The sequence below is a fragment of the Heptranchias perlo genome, chromosome 11 (genome assembly GCF_035084215.1).
Source record: "Heptranchias perlo isolate sHepPer1 chromosome 11, sHepPer1.hap1, whole genome shotgun sequence".
Lineage (NCBI taxonomy): Eukaryota > Metazoa > Chordata > Chondrichthyes > Hexanchiformes > Hexanchidae > Heptranchias > Heptranchias perlo.
This window is the reverse complement of record NC_090335.1, coordinates 29,658,943-29,673,413: the sequence shown is the minus strand read 5'-3', so window position 1 is coordinate 29,673,413 and position 14,471 is coordinate 29,658,943. Positions and strand designations below refer to the sequence as shown.

General features: G+C 40.8%; 1 protein-coding gene across 1 annotated transcript in view; it reads right to left on the bottom strand.

Annotated features, from left to right (window-relative positions):
• Window positions 1-14,471, bottom strand: part of LOC137327209 (cilia- and flagella-associated protein 47-like) — a 602,936-nt gene that overhangs the window by 310,227 nt on the left and 278,238 nt on the right. The window contains exon 42 of the mRNA XM_067992778.1: window positions 844-935. Within this exon, the coding sequence (XP_067848879.1) occupies window positions 844-935 (92 nt within the window). The remainder of the gene's footprint in view (window positions 1-843; window positions 936-14,471) is intronic.

Sequence of the window (14,471 nt, the reverse complement as noted above, 5' to 3'; positions counted from 1 at the left end):
CTATCCAGGCTGGGGCCTATCCTTTGATCTGTGTCCAGGTAGTTTGGCACCATCCCTGTAGCTATCCTGAAAACAAAGCAGCAGAGGACTGTGCCTCTCATAAATAATTCAGAAAAAACAGCCAATCATCAATTTTGAACGAAGGCAAACGTTGACAATTGCAAAAGATGTTTGTGATTGTAAATGATGGCCCAGGTTGACGAACCCATCAACACTTCAGAGAATCATTGTGTAGGATATAAAAAACTCCATTGTGTGGGGTTCTTACCAGACAACTCATCTGTTCTGAGCTGATGGCTTTCACCTGAAAAGATGATTTGGGTTTTATGCCCTTACATGCTGTTTTTAACAATGCATAATACCAGTTCAAAATTGAATTTAGCCAAAAATGCATTATTGTCCATCGGAAATTACTCTCTCTCTGATATTTTAGTAGGGGTGTTAACCCATTTTAATTGAATGAGTAAATGGCTCAACTAAAATTTCAGAGAGAGGAATTCAATTTGATCATATTACGCATTTTTATCTATTATCCCTCAGCATAATTTCAAGGCCTCTGTTGTTACAAATATTTTTCTTGGTGAAAATGAAATGTTAACCACGCACAAGATTAAGTCAAAATTGCAAACCTATTGCTCTTCATTCTCACCAAGATAATTGAAAAATAAAGTTGCTTTAGTGCAATGAATCAATGTTTTCTTTGAGTAGTACCTGTTCAGAACAATATACTAGACTCAGTTCTTTCTTACATTGTACCCAACATTTCAATTGTTTGAAGTGTAAGGAAGGTTATTTTTAACCGGTATAATTTAACGTATGGTTTCAGTCCTGCAAAGTACTTACAGTCTTTCAGGTTCATATTTTGATCATCCACTTCATTTTCACAAATCCTCTCTTTGCTAACTTCAAATTCACCTGGTTCAGACTGCAGGTCACTATAAAACAAATAAGATAGTTCATCATATGGAGCAGAAAGACCTACATGTACCCAAGTAAATGTATTCAAACGAATTCTAAATGTTTCCTTTTTTAAAAATAAGCTTGTTACCAAGACCTACACCACCTGCTAACAGAGGAAGAATGAGAAGAAGTCCAATGAAACCTGTAAATTTCGGACACCATGTGAACTGGCATCACCTGTCGTTTTTTTGCAGGTATCCTTATTTTCAAAATGGCCATTGCATTTTTCAGTAGGTTGGTGAGTTCTTTACCATAACAGCAGACAAATTGCTCCATTTCTGGGATAGAGCTGTGCAAGCAGTCAATCCCAGAGATACAACAATGCAAACCTAGTTTATGTAATCTCTCCTTAAAATCTAACCCTTGGAGCCCTGGTAACATTCTGGTGAATCTGCGCTGCACTCCTTCCAAGACCAATATATCCTCTCTAAGAAGCGGTGCCCAGAACTATACACTGTGCTCCAGATATGGTCTAACCGGGGCTTTGTATAGCTGTAGCAAAACTTCTTCCCCTTTATAGTCTAGTCCTCTAGTTATAAAGGCCAACATTTCATTCGTCTTTCTGATTATTTTTTGTACCTGACGACTGCATTTTAATGATCTGTGTACATGAACTCCTAAAGCTGTTCCTAGCTTTTCACCATTTAAAAAATATTCAGATCTATCCTTTTTTGGTCCAAAATGGATGACCTCACACTTACCTGCATTGACATCCCTCTGACACAGTTTTGCCCACTCACTTAATCTATCAATGTCTTTTTCTAATATTATGCTCCTGTCTACACTACTTACTATGCCATTAATCTTTGTGTCATCGGCAAACTTGTATATATTGTTCTCTATTGTGTTATCTGTCATTAATAAATATGGAGAATAGTTAAGATCCCAGCACAGATCCTTGTGGGTCACCAATCATCACTTCCTTCCAATTCAAGTATATACTCATTATCCCAACTCTCTGTCTTCTACTGCCTAACCAATCTCCTAACCAGGTCGATAATTCCATGAGCTTTAATTTTAGCTATCAGTCTCATATGTGGAACCTTATCAAATGACTTCTGGAAGTCCATTTAAATTACATCCATAGACATTCCCCTGTCTACTACTTTAGTAACTTCCTCAAAAAATTCAGTTAGATTCGTTAGACATGACCTACCCTTTATAAATCTGTCTGGCAACCGAGTTAATTTCCATGCCTTCCACCCTGATCCCACAAATTAGGGACAGTGTCAGGCTTGCTGTGATGTCCTCCATGATGGAATAGTCTTTCAACACTCCTCAATCCTGGACTTCAGATCAACACCTTATCCTGCCGTCACTCTGACCCATTTTCCTGGATCGGGGTCATTAATTATGCAAGAGGAAACCTGCTTCTGATGGGGGAGGAAAGTGCTGCTGCAGCACCCAAAGAGGAGGGGATCATTTAAAGGGGTCTGAAAAGCTCTAAAGATCAGCATTCAATTTTTGTTTATGCCTCAGACTGGGCCAAGGCGTTTATCCAGTGGATGGCTGGGGCCTGATGACAGGGAGAGGGACTCACTATTGGCCCTTTCCCTTAAAAATGTCCAGTGGGCCTTCTAGCTCTACCCCAGGGACTACCAATAGTTCTCTCCTAATTTTACAACAATAGATCATTGCCTCTGTCTGCTAATAATTTCTCTATTCCCTCTTTTCAGGTCCTGATGAAGTCACAGGTTCATTGGCAGCAAAGAAAAAGAAGGAATCTGCAAATGAAGATGTACCATCACTCACTCTTATGTTTGCAAGCACCAGTTCAAATTTCAGCACTTTATGACCTTAAGATAGTGACTTAGAGGGCTCAGCACTGGCTGATGCACCGATCACACGTGTGCAGGAGCAAGAGCAGGAGGAGAGGACAGCTTTGGACACAGCGCACTGGAGGGCAAGCTTGCCTCCTGGTCCTATTGTAGAGGGCAGAGATGATGACTTCCAAGCCCCAGCTTTTGAAAGACGAGTATTTGCTGGGATGGATGATTAATAAAGTAAAATCAATGTGAATTTCATCGAAAATCTCCTAGACTCGTTATGCACAGAATTCAAAACCAAGAATAAATGCAGCTCATACTGTGTACTGTCATTGTAAAGGGATAAAATGAAAATCAACTCAGCGCTGATAAGAGCTTCAATGACTTTCCAGAACATTTGCACATGCAATTTTCAAGGTATTCTGCCCTATAATTATTTTTATTGTAATCACTTCATATTAAAACTGTTCATTCAATTCCCTATATGCTAAGAAAAATAATTGACTGCTTATTCTTGGTAATATTTTCTGTGCTTATGAATTTTTTCTTCCCTGTTTTTTCATGTAAATTATAATAGGGTCTTGACTGATATCATCAATGGTGCCACATTTGTCAAGAAAGATAAGGCAGCCAGACAAAAAAGATTTACAGAAGATTCTTAACTATATACAAGACATTTCTGCTAGATGAATCATAGTTAAAGTGCTATTTAATTCTAAATACATCTTTCACATTAGAACTGACTATAGCAGAAGTTGTAAATTCCCAGGTGAGCGATCTACAAAGCTCATTTTTCCTGATTTCTCCAATTTCTTGTTAGAACTTGTAATTCGCTTAATTGATCTGCACAGGGCTCTTTTCTTGTCTGTGAGGTACGCTGAGTCAAAATCCTGGAACTCCCTACCTAGCACCACTGTGGGAGTACCTTCACCACATGGACTGCAGCAGTTCAAGAAGGTGGCTCAACACCACCTTTTCAAGGACAACTAGGTATGGGCAATAAATGCTGATCTTGCTAGCAACGCCCATATCTCAAGAATGAATTTAAAAAATAGTCCAGTAGATGATGTTCAGTTACCAATATTGCAGCGTGTAGTCCCAAATCAATGTGGTTGACTCTTAACTGCCCTTTGAAGTGGACTAGCAAGCCACTCAGTTGAATCAAACCGCTACTTAGTGGTTCAAGAAAAAGGCCCACCACCAGCTTCTTACGGCAACTAGGGATGGGCAATAAATGTCAGCCTTGCCAGAGGTGCACACATTCCTGAGAATAAATAATAATTTTAAAAATGAGTCTCTCAACATGGCCTCTGAAAAAGGTCATGTCTCACCAACCTAGTTGAATTTTTTGAGGAAGTTACTAGGATGTTGGATGGAGGTAGACTGGTTAACATTGTACACCTGGACTTTCAAAAATCTTTTGACAAGATGCCAAACAATAGACTACTTACTAATATAAAGTCCTATGGGATTGGTGGACAAATCTTGGGTTGTACAAAACGTTGGTTGCGTTTGTGTAGACCGAAGGTTGTTATTAATGGCAATGGTTCTGCATGGGGACTGATTACTAGTGGAGTCTCGCAAGGATCGGTGTTGGGACTGTTGCTTTTACAATCTTTATTAATGATTTGGACAAAGGCGTTGAGTGAACCATCCACAAGTTCACAGATGATACAAAAAATTGTGAGTGTTGGGACCTTAGCTGAGAAAACCATTAACAACAGATCTACATGCGATGGGGGAATAGGGCTACGTCTGGCAGATGTCATTTAATACAGACAAATGTTGTGTTATGGATAGGCTAATGCCAAGCATGTGTATACCATGCAGGTGCCAGAGCATAAGACTGTTGAGCAGGAAAGAGTCCTAGATGTTATAGTAGATGAATCTCTTAAGGGTCACGATCAGTATCATGAGGCTTTGAATATAGAATATTAAGATATATTGTTAGGACAATCCAATACAAAACAAAAAAACACTACATATCCTTATAAAAGATTTCATCTAGAATATTGCATCCAGTTTTGATCTTCTCAAAGTGGGCGATATAGAGGCCCTCAAAAAGATTCAGAGGAGAGCCACTAGACTCATACCTTGCTTAAAGATCTTAGTTACCATGATAGAATTGGAGAGCTGGGTCTTTTTACTTCATAAAAGTGTAAAGTGCGAGAGATATGATTGAGGTCTTTAAAATAATGATGGTATTAGACTTTGTTCACATAGATAGATTAATTCAGTTAGATAGGTTAGGGAGGACTATGACACATGCGTATCAGTTTCATAAGCACAGAACCAGATTAGATGTCAAGAGGTTCTTCTTTTTGCAGCGGGTCATCTACTCGTGCATTGCATACAGATTTGCTGCAAGCCTTCAAAAGGGAGCTAATGAGTTCCTAGCTATGGATAATATTGCAGCTTACAAAAAATGTGTGGGGCATTGAGCAATGTGTCTCATGGTGACTGGTCTCCTGGATCTTGTTTTGATCACCTTTGGGAGCAGGAGAGGAATTTCCCAGATTTCCTTTCCCTAAATTGGATAAGAGTTTTTTCTCTGGTGTTCTGCTTCTCCCAGGAGATAGTGTGGCCACTGGTAGGTGTGTGTTGGGGGGGGATGGGAGGGGCCATCAATGAAAGTCATGATGCTCAGTTGTACCATGATGATATGGGCCAGGCTTGATATACCATCTGTCCACCGTTTTTCTATGTTTCATATGGACTGTGAGATATGGCATTCCACATAATACACATCTTCAATGCCTGTAGCTTGTAGCCTTTTTTAAAAACCTGTGCAAATTCATTGTTTTAAAACACATTTACACATAATTAAATCTTTTTGATGAAGAAAAAAAATATCAAAATCCTGAAATGTGACAGCATTTTTTTTTTGGCTTTTATCCTTCTGCATTCCTGGGGTTAAAAAAGCCCAATTGCTGTGGTTCAGGGAGAAAATGGTTAAGGTGGGACCTCACTGAATAATGTGAATTTATGGTATAGATTAGGTAAATTCTGAATATTACTTTAAAATTAGGCAAGAACTAGGCCAGAGGTCATAAGTTTAAGATAATGAAAAACAAACATAGAACAGATATCAGAAATAATAAATGTTTGGAATAACCTACTAGGTAGAGTAGGAAAGACAAAGGGCTGAATTTCCTGTGGTCTCACTCAGTCAGTGGAGGTGCGATGGGGACTTCAGCCAGGTCATTGTTTGCACCCTGACCCCAGCAAGCTTCCTGGGGTCAGGTGCCACCAACCGGCTATCTGCCTCAGGTGGGAAGTGGGCATAATGAGTGGGCATATGGAGCCATAAGAATGTCATTGAAAATAAATTTTAAATGCAAACTTTCTACCTGTGATGGTTTGAATGATGCAATTGATTACATTGCCTAAATCGTCCTTTCAAATGTTCAATCCACCTGAGGCCCTTAGCAACGCTAGACACCAGAGGCACATGGGTTTTCAGTGCACCCAAAATTGCTAAGACACAAATGACCAGAAATACTTCGTATAATCTATTTCTCTCATTTGTATGGTGTCATAATGCGTCCACTGACCCCAAATCCAGCAGAAATTTTGATAGGCAGAAAAAGGGGCAAGGACTCAGCATAATCAAGTCCTTCCCCAAATTCCACCCCGTCCTACACAGATTATGGCATTTCCATGCTGCAACCAAAGAAGAAATTCAGGGCCGCAGTATTTAGGAACATTCAAACTGGGAGAGTTGAAATAATAGTGATGAGGTCGATTTCCTTGTCCTTTACATATTTACATAAATAATGTTCTAAAATTGAGAAGTAAATTTTGAACTCCAGGTCAACTTGTGTTAGTCAGTTTATTGAATAGGAACATATTGAAAAATTAATTCCAGCTTTTGGAAAATAGGACCAAAGAAGTTAAATCAACATTTTTTCTCAAAAACTGAAATTTCAAATGTCCAAACGAGAGTTAAAAGGAAAAAAAAAGTACTGTCCCCACCACTTATACCACCCATGGTGATTGCGGGCAGCCGTTTATACTGAGCAATTAATGTTAGCCATTTGCCAAACGCACAAGTGTCAATGACGAAGGGACCGCTTACAACGTATTAAACGTTCCGATTATTTCAGGCAGACTCAGCTGTTCATTCAGCTGTTCGCACCTCATTAAATTGCGATTACCTTGACTTCTTAATCCCCTGTCATTAGTGTCGGGTTACAGTTATCACTAACAGCATTGACTACAGCAGCAAAAATGTCTGGAAAGAAAAAAGCGATGAGACTCAACTCGAAAATTGACCTCCTAAACAGCACAATTGCGTGCTCTATAATGAAATGAGAAGTTACTGTTCTTTTAAACTTTGTTTTAACTAGTGTGGTTTAAATAAAGTTTGTGAACCTGCGTACTCACAGGTTTACGTTGTTTTAATGGTGATTTGGGGGCATTTTAAATATCAGGTTTGTATTTCACAACAATTAAATTTATCAATTCAATTGTCTTTTGTCTCTTTTATTGCCTTCATTAAAGTTTTTAGTTGAAGATCTTAGACTTCCCAAAAACTAAATTTAAATCTTTGGAACATAGCTCCAAATTTATAATTAAAGTTGTCCTATTTTGCAATTGGTATTAAGGTAACCCAACAAGAAATGCACAAGACTGTGACCCTTACAAGTCATTTCATAGGATGCTTTAAAATTCATTCCATGACAAATGGAATACTGAAAGTTATTTTTATAGGGCATGACTCAGCAAGAGAGTTATTCACTTACTCATTTTATACATATGCCCTAAATGAGACACACATTTTTCAGTAAGGTCGGCAATAAATACTTTATATTGTACCTTATATTTTGGTTTTATTAATCCAAAGCAGGAGGAGTTATTAACAAAGGAAGATTCAGCTGTTGTGAGCTAAAAATAAGCTTGGTCTTGCTAAAACTATTTAATCTCTTAACATAAACATATACCAGTAAACCTTGGCAAACACACATTCTAGAAAATTACAATCCATGGTTAGAGCCTGGGCACAGGCAGTTCAGTATAAGGGGATTCAGGGACCAGAGAACTAATTGTATGTAGCAGTTAAAGTATTGTTGGAAGATGCATCTTTCACCACTTTGGTCATGAAGTTGTGTGGATTGAGATGTTACATGTGGCATGGCTGGTGTTGTAGGCTTGCTGGAAAAAATAATTATGAGGTAACGGGAAATAAGTAAATAACGTAGCTGGAGTGAGTCACCGGGAAGGAACTAAAAATTGCAGTGTGAACAAGATGGTATGGAAGACAAATAATGCAACATAAGCAGGCTGGGAGGAAATAAATAAATGAATAAATGCAGCAGGAATGGGCTAGAAGTAAAGAAAGAAAGAAATAATGCATGGTATTGACCAACTGTGAAGAATATGTAATGCAGTGAGGGAATAAATGAAGAATACTCATAGCAGGAGAAGAAATGGCAAAAGTACTGAGGAGTCAATCGCTGAAATTTCTAAATTCAGAAAAGAGGAATAAAATGAGAAAGGATTTTGAAGAATAACATTGTGGCTAAATGATTTTGGGACTTGACTAAAAGGACTTTCTCAAGTATCTGCTCAGAGATTAGTGAAACAAATGTTGAACTTTTTTTGATTGGTTGATAGGACATTTACACTCTTCAGATATAAACCCACATGTTTTCCCTGTACACACTCATTTGGCTTTCCTATACCAAAAGACATTTTTTTTCAAATTGTGCTTTCTATTTGCCATTTTTTGCCAAATATTTGCTGAAATATTTAAACTACCTAATATTTCCCACCATCACTAATTACACCCTATCTTCCTCTCAGGTTATTACTGTGTCCAGAATGTCATAAGTCTGGTGTCATATATTTCTGACAAAATGGAAGAAGGAGATTGGACATTGAGAGGGGTAACTCCTGAAAACTATATCCACTATAACAATTTGTAGACATCTACAAACTGTTTAGAAATAGCAATATTTCAAAGCTGAAAAAATCTGATCAATGCAATGATATTCTGGTGGTTTAGTTAGATATACATATCTTTACAAAGTAGCACTTATTGAAACCTGAAGAAAATGAGTTAAAACCAATGCTGGCCATTGACCAGAGGGCTAACCCAACCAGCCATATCAACACTGAGGCTACAAGAGCAGGGCAGGGGCTGGGTAATCTGTGATGAATGGCTCACCTCGTCAACTTCAAATCTCCCTCCACCTTCTATAGCTGCAACAAGACTTAAGATGCATAACACCATTCATGAAAGAGCATTGATCTTGATAGGCGCCCCTGCCTCTGAACTCAATATCCACCCCCTACATCATCAGAACACAATAGCTGCAGTATGTACTATATACAAGATGCACTACAGCAACTCACCAAGCTTACTTTGACAGCACCTCCTGATCCCATGGCCTCTACTACCAAGAAGGGCAAGAGCAGCAATATGATAGGAACACCATCACCTCCAAGTTCTTCTCAAAGTCACACAACATCCTGACTTGGACATATTCTGTAATTCCTTCATCATTGCTGGGTCAATATCCTGGAATTTCTGACCCAGCACCACCATGGAAGCATCATCAGCACAAGGACAATAATGGTTCAAAAAGGCAATCCATGACCACCTTCTTACAGCAATGAGGGATGAACAATAAATGCAGCCTTGCCAGTGCCACCCACATCCTGAGGACAAGTAACAAAAAAAAACATGGGCCAATCACCTCACTCAGAAGTGGAACTCATGAGATCGAGGGCTGGATTCTCCTCCACACCTACTTGCAGTGCACTGTTATTTGTGTATCCAATGCCTATCAGGCCCAGATCATGAACTCACTGCACTGATGCTGACGGATTATCATTGCACGAAAAGCAGCGACATTTGCACCCACTCCTTGAAGCCCACTACTGCTGGGCCTGGGTTCGGTTATCCTAATTGTCTACGCAAGAGCAACTTGAATAGTCCCAATTAAGTCCTGAAAGCCTGAAGCTAGGGTACACTTCAGGCCATCTATGGAAGCTTTCATTGCTGCCAGTTCAGAAGCAACAACTGGCCTTAGAGCCTCCTCCTGACATCATGAAGCTGCATTGATCTCCAGGAATGCCATTGGGGTGTTCCTCACATCATGCTATACCTCCTGCATTGTATTACAGATGCAGGTTGTAGATTCTTCCACTTTTCCACCATTGGATTAGGGGAGGACCAGCCAATATCATGAACCTCTCCAAGCTGGAGCAGCAAGCGCTGCAAATCAGTGACCCCTCCACAGCTGCCAGAATGGGATATTTCGAGGCCAGGGCTTCTCTGAACAGTGTCTCTGATTGTTACTTCCCCCCCCCCTCATGAACTTCAGAAAAACACATTATCAGGTAGCTTGACTATATCAAGCTGCATTGTAAGCTATTACTGTTCAGCCTCTAATTCTTGTAGTTTTTCTCTTTCCTCTAGGTCCTTCTCAGTAGACACAGCCCGCAGAAGAAGACACCTCAGACGAGGAGAATCCTTCTAAGGCGCTACCATCATGCATTACATCACTCTCAAGCACCAGCACAGAGATTGGCACCCCAGCTGGGTTAGAGAGTGAGTTAGAGTGGTGATACACCCAGCACTAGTGAGCTGGAGGCATTGGTGGTAGGGACAGACCAGGAGACAGCTCATCAGAGGGCGAGATCCTCTTCCAGTTTTGTTGAGGAGGACAGGAATGAGGACACAAGCGGTTATATCAGGTGTTGGAAGGCCTGCCAAGGAGTTTCACCACCATGGTTGACAGTATAGAAGAGTTCACTTCCAGCCTGTGTGGTGTTATCTCTGCACTCTGCCTTGGAAAATGTAACCACCTTCAGTGACACTGCAGCTGGGCTTTCACTCTCAATCACCAGCACAGAAATCTGACTTCACAACAGAAGTCAATGTTCACAAACTTTGCAGCTTTGGTGGAAGCTCAAACGGCTGTCATGCAGGCTGTGTGCTTAAACCTGTCCTCTGCCTTGGAGAGGCAGACATCGCCCTCAAAGAGATTGGGTGAACACATCGATAGGGGCTTTGAAAGCGTCACTCATCTTCTGCAGTCAACTATCCCACAGATGAATGGAAGTGATGAGCCACAACCCCATGGGAGAGTCAAGGCACTGTGGGAGTACTGGGAGGTGGGTCTCATGAATAAGATTCGCTGGGATGGAGCATGAGGGAGATCGGAGATAAACTGGAGAAAGACATGGGTAGAGGGCTAGAGCAGGGAGGATGTTTGGCTTGGTGGGCACAGGGAACAGAGGAAAACAACTGAACAGATGGTCTCAATCTTAGTGACAAAAAAGTCCATAAGCTCCTCGCACTTGTTGAAGAGGGGTTTAAGGAGATGCTTGGTGGAACAGAAAAGAAGCCAGGATTATCTTTGCTCTCTAAGATGATCCTGGAGTACTGGGCGATTTTGGCAGAGAAGAATGAGGCCTGATAGTGCTTGATGTGGTCCAACCAGAACTGGTGATAGATGGCTAAACCAGTTGTGCGATAGATATGCTCAAGTGTGCACCTTGGACCTGAGGAAGTGAAAATGGTGGTTATGCCAGGGGAAGTGACCAGGATGGTAGAGATGTACCATTTACACAATAAATAAATGAATTTATTGACCTTAATGTTCTAAGAACCTTATTCATTCTAAGGAATATATAGAACATCTTGTCATAAATAAAAATGATCCTGCAATAGTGTTGCCATCCATGAGCCAAGTTTCAGTCAAGGCCAGGATATCAATGCAATCATCCATCTAAAGGTCGTGGATGGCAAGGGCCCTGTTCTCAAGTGAATGGACACACTGGAGGGAAATGAACAGAGAGGCAATGATAGCTAATCTGTTTGCAGAATCCAAGTGGGTAGTTTGGTGAGGTTAACTCCCAGTGGGCATGCTGGATGTGAAGGTCAGTGAGTGAAATGAGGGTGGGGCAGATGGGTTGCTGCTCGTAAGGAGTCAGTGATGGGTGCCACGATTGGTACATCATCGGTGCACATAGGCTGCAGTATGTACTATCTTCAGGATGCACTGCAGCAACTCATCAAAGCAGCAAGATTATGGGAACATCATCATCTGCAGATTTCCCTTGACTTGGATATATACCGCTGTTCCTTCATCATTGCTGGGTCAAAATCCTAGAATTCCATACCTAACACCATTTTGGGAGCACCATCAGCATAAGGAAAGGGCCGACCACCACCAATTTGGGGCAACTAGGAATAGACAATACAAAGTAACTGTGCTAGCATTGCCCACATCAAGGGAACAAGTTTTTAAAAAATAAGGTGAAATAAAAATAACAAATAGCCCATATAGAGCATGTACCCTATATGCCATAAACTTAATTTAGATTGGGGCTTTGTTGTCATTGAAGTAAGTGCCTTCGCCTTTTCCTAGCATAGTCCAGAAGGTTTGTGTTCAAGCTCAAGTTGGCATCCACTAGGACCACCAGATACCATAATGATTCGACAAGTGGGATAGATGGCTCTTGTGTCTTCCAATCAATATCTTTACAATCCCACCTGAGCTGTATAAAACCAGCATACTTAGAGGCACCAATCATCATATCCTACTGGTTATCCCAATGTTCAAGATGGTAAATAAAGTTTACCAGATCCCCAGATGAGTCTGCAAAATAACACAATAATACCTGAGAAAAGGAGTGCTGCAATTCTTCCAGCAATGTGCAAAACAGATATTCCAAGGCCGTCCCTTACATTGCCATCCCACATATCATTGAAGACATCGAATAGGATGGGTGACAGTGGCCAACATTTAGTCTCTCCAGTAAAATATACATGATCCATCTCTGCAGTATATCTGCCCCTGTAGTTTAAATACTCACACGCTGCTGGGTGTCATTTCAACACAACCCAGCATGTGAGCCACTAAATAGCTTAGCTACACATGCGTAGAGGAGTTTCTGCAGTATTCTAGGACAATCTCAAAAAAGCAGGCAGGTCACATGGGCAGTTTAAATCCTGCATTGATTTTTATCATAAAACGTTGACAAGCAAACACAAGCCTAGAGATGCTGACAGTGAAATGCTGACAGTGAGCATGTATGAATCCTAATGAGGCGTTATTAGGTGAACAGTTATATAAAAATGGATCCTAACCGCTGTAAGTAATCTGCCTATGTCTCAAGCTCTTAAAAGTTGCTGTCACCAGTCTCCTATCATCTTCTCTCAGGTTCCCTGCCATGTTTAAGTGCATCAGATTCATGTCAATGGAAAGCAGCAGTAATTTCTTAAAAGGGAATATGCCAAGAGAATCTAAAAAATTACAGAAAAAGCTAGATCTATCCCAGCAATTTTCGGCATAGAAATTGCAGAACAAGGGATAGTTGATGGCACAGTGGGTTAGACACTGGTCTTTCACCTCCATGACCTGGGTTCAAATTTAGCCAGACTAATGGGATGAAAGTTTCCTTTGTCTGCTGGCCCTACGTGAAGTGAGTTTGGACATTGTCAATCTAGTTCCTAATGGACACGGATCTTCACCACATAACTGTCTCTAATTCACCATGAACTGGCAATCACTCCCAGGAGGCCACATAATGGCTAATGTCGAAAACTGAAAAAACAATGGTGCAGCTGGGTATGTTCTTCTGAGGTTGGGTCTAAAACACATTGCTGTGACAAGCAGAGCAGCTGGCTGTGCACTACCAGTCTGATACTGGTAACTGCAGTTTGGGTTCCAGCCAAGCAGATCAACATTTACAAAGCTTAGCTCATACCTGTCTGGAACTGTAACAATCTTGCCCAGGAGATGCTTTGTGCTTGCCTGAGATACAGGCATGGGCAGAGGTCTCTCCCAACACTTAAAAATTTAGGGCCTTGAAAATTGCACCCACCAGCACCCTCCAGCTCTGACTCCACCAGAGTTTGCAGGGTCAGTGGGAGGGCATCTAATTTGCATGGGGCCAGCTGCAGGCACATCTCAGGCGCCTGTCTATCCCATGCAGCTGGAAAATCCAGTGCTCATCCAACATTGTGGGCTGATCCAACAATTAAAAAAAAACACCCACCCTTTCTTTGGAGTCCAAGCCACTCCCCTTGCCTAGACCCCATCAAAATCACCAGATTTTTCTGTGTCAGAATCTCCTCACCCACCTTTATCAGCTGATCTGGGCAGCTGCTGTCCCTCATAAATCTCAGTTTAAGTTACCCAGAGTGTATTAGTAGTGTAAAACCAGGAAATTCACAGCTACTGCGCTGCTGGGCCTCATTTTGACATATGCAAATGAGGTCAGTCAGGACTCAGTGGGCGGATCATGAGAAGGTTCAAAAAGCGCGAGGGAACTCAACGGAACCAGCTTACTGGCAGAAATAAGGGAGAAACGGCTTCTGCCTGATATACCTGCTTGAAAAAAATTTCCTGTGGCGATTATGCACTGTTAATGCACCAAAACAGCGGGGAAATTTGCACTCCAATTGTGGTCTAGCCAATGTCTTATACAAATTCAACATCAATTCCTTTCTTTTTTATTCAGTGTATAAAACCTAGAATTCTATTTGCCTTTTTATCGCCCTTTACCTGAACTCCCATCTTTAAATCTCACCCTAAGTTGCCTCTCTCTGTTTCGCCACACTGTTAAAAATCTTTCCATTTATGGTATACTCCCCATTCATTGTTTTTTTTTTAAAAAAACAAAATGTACTTACTTTACATTTCTCTGCATTTAACTGCATCTGTCACTTTTTCTGTCTATGTCATTAACCTGCTTATTTCCTGCTGTAATTTTCAGCATTTCTCA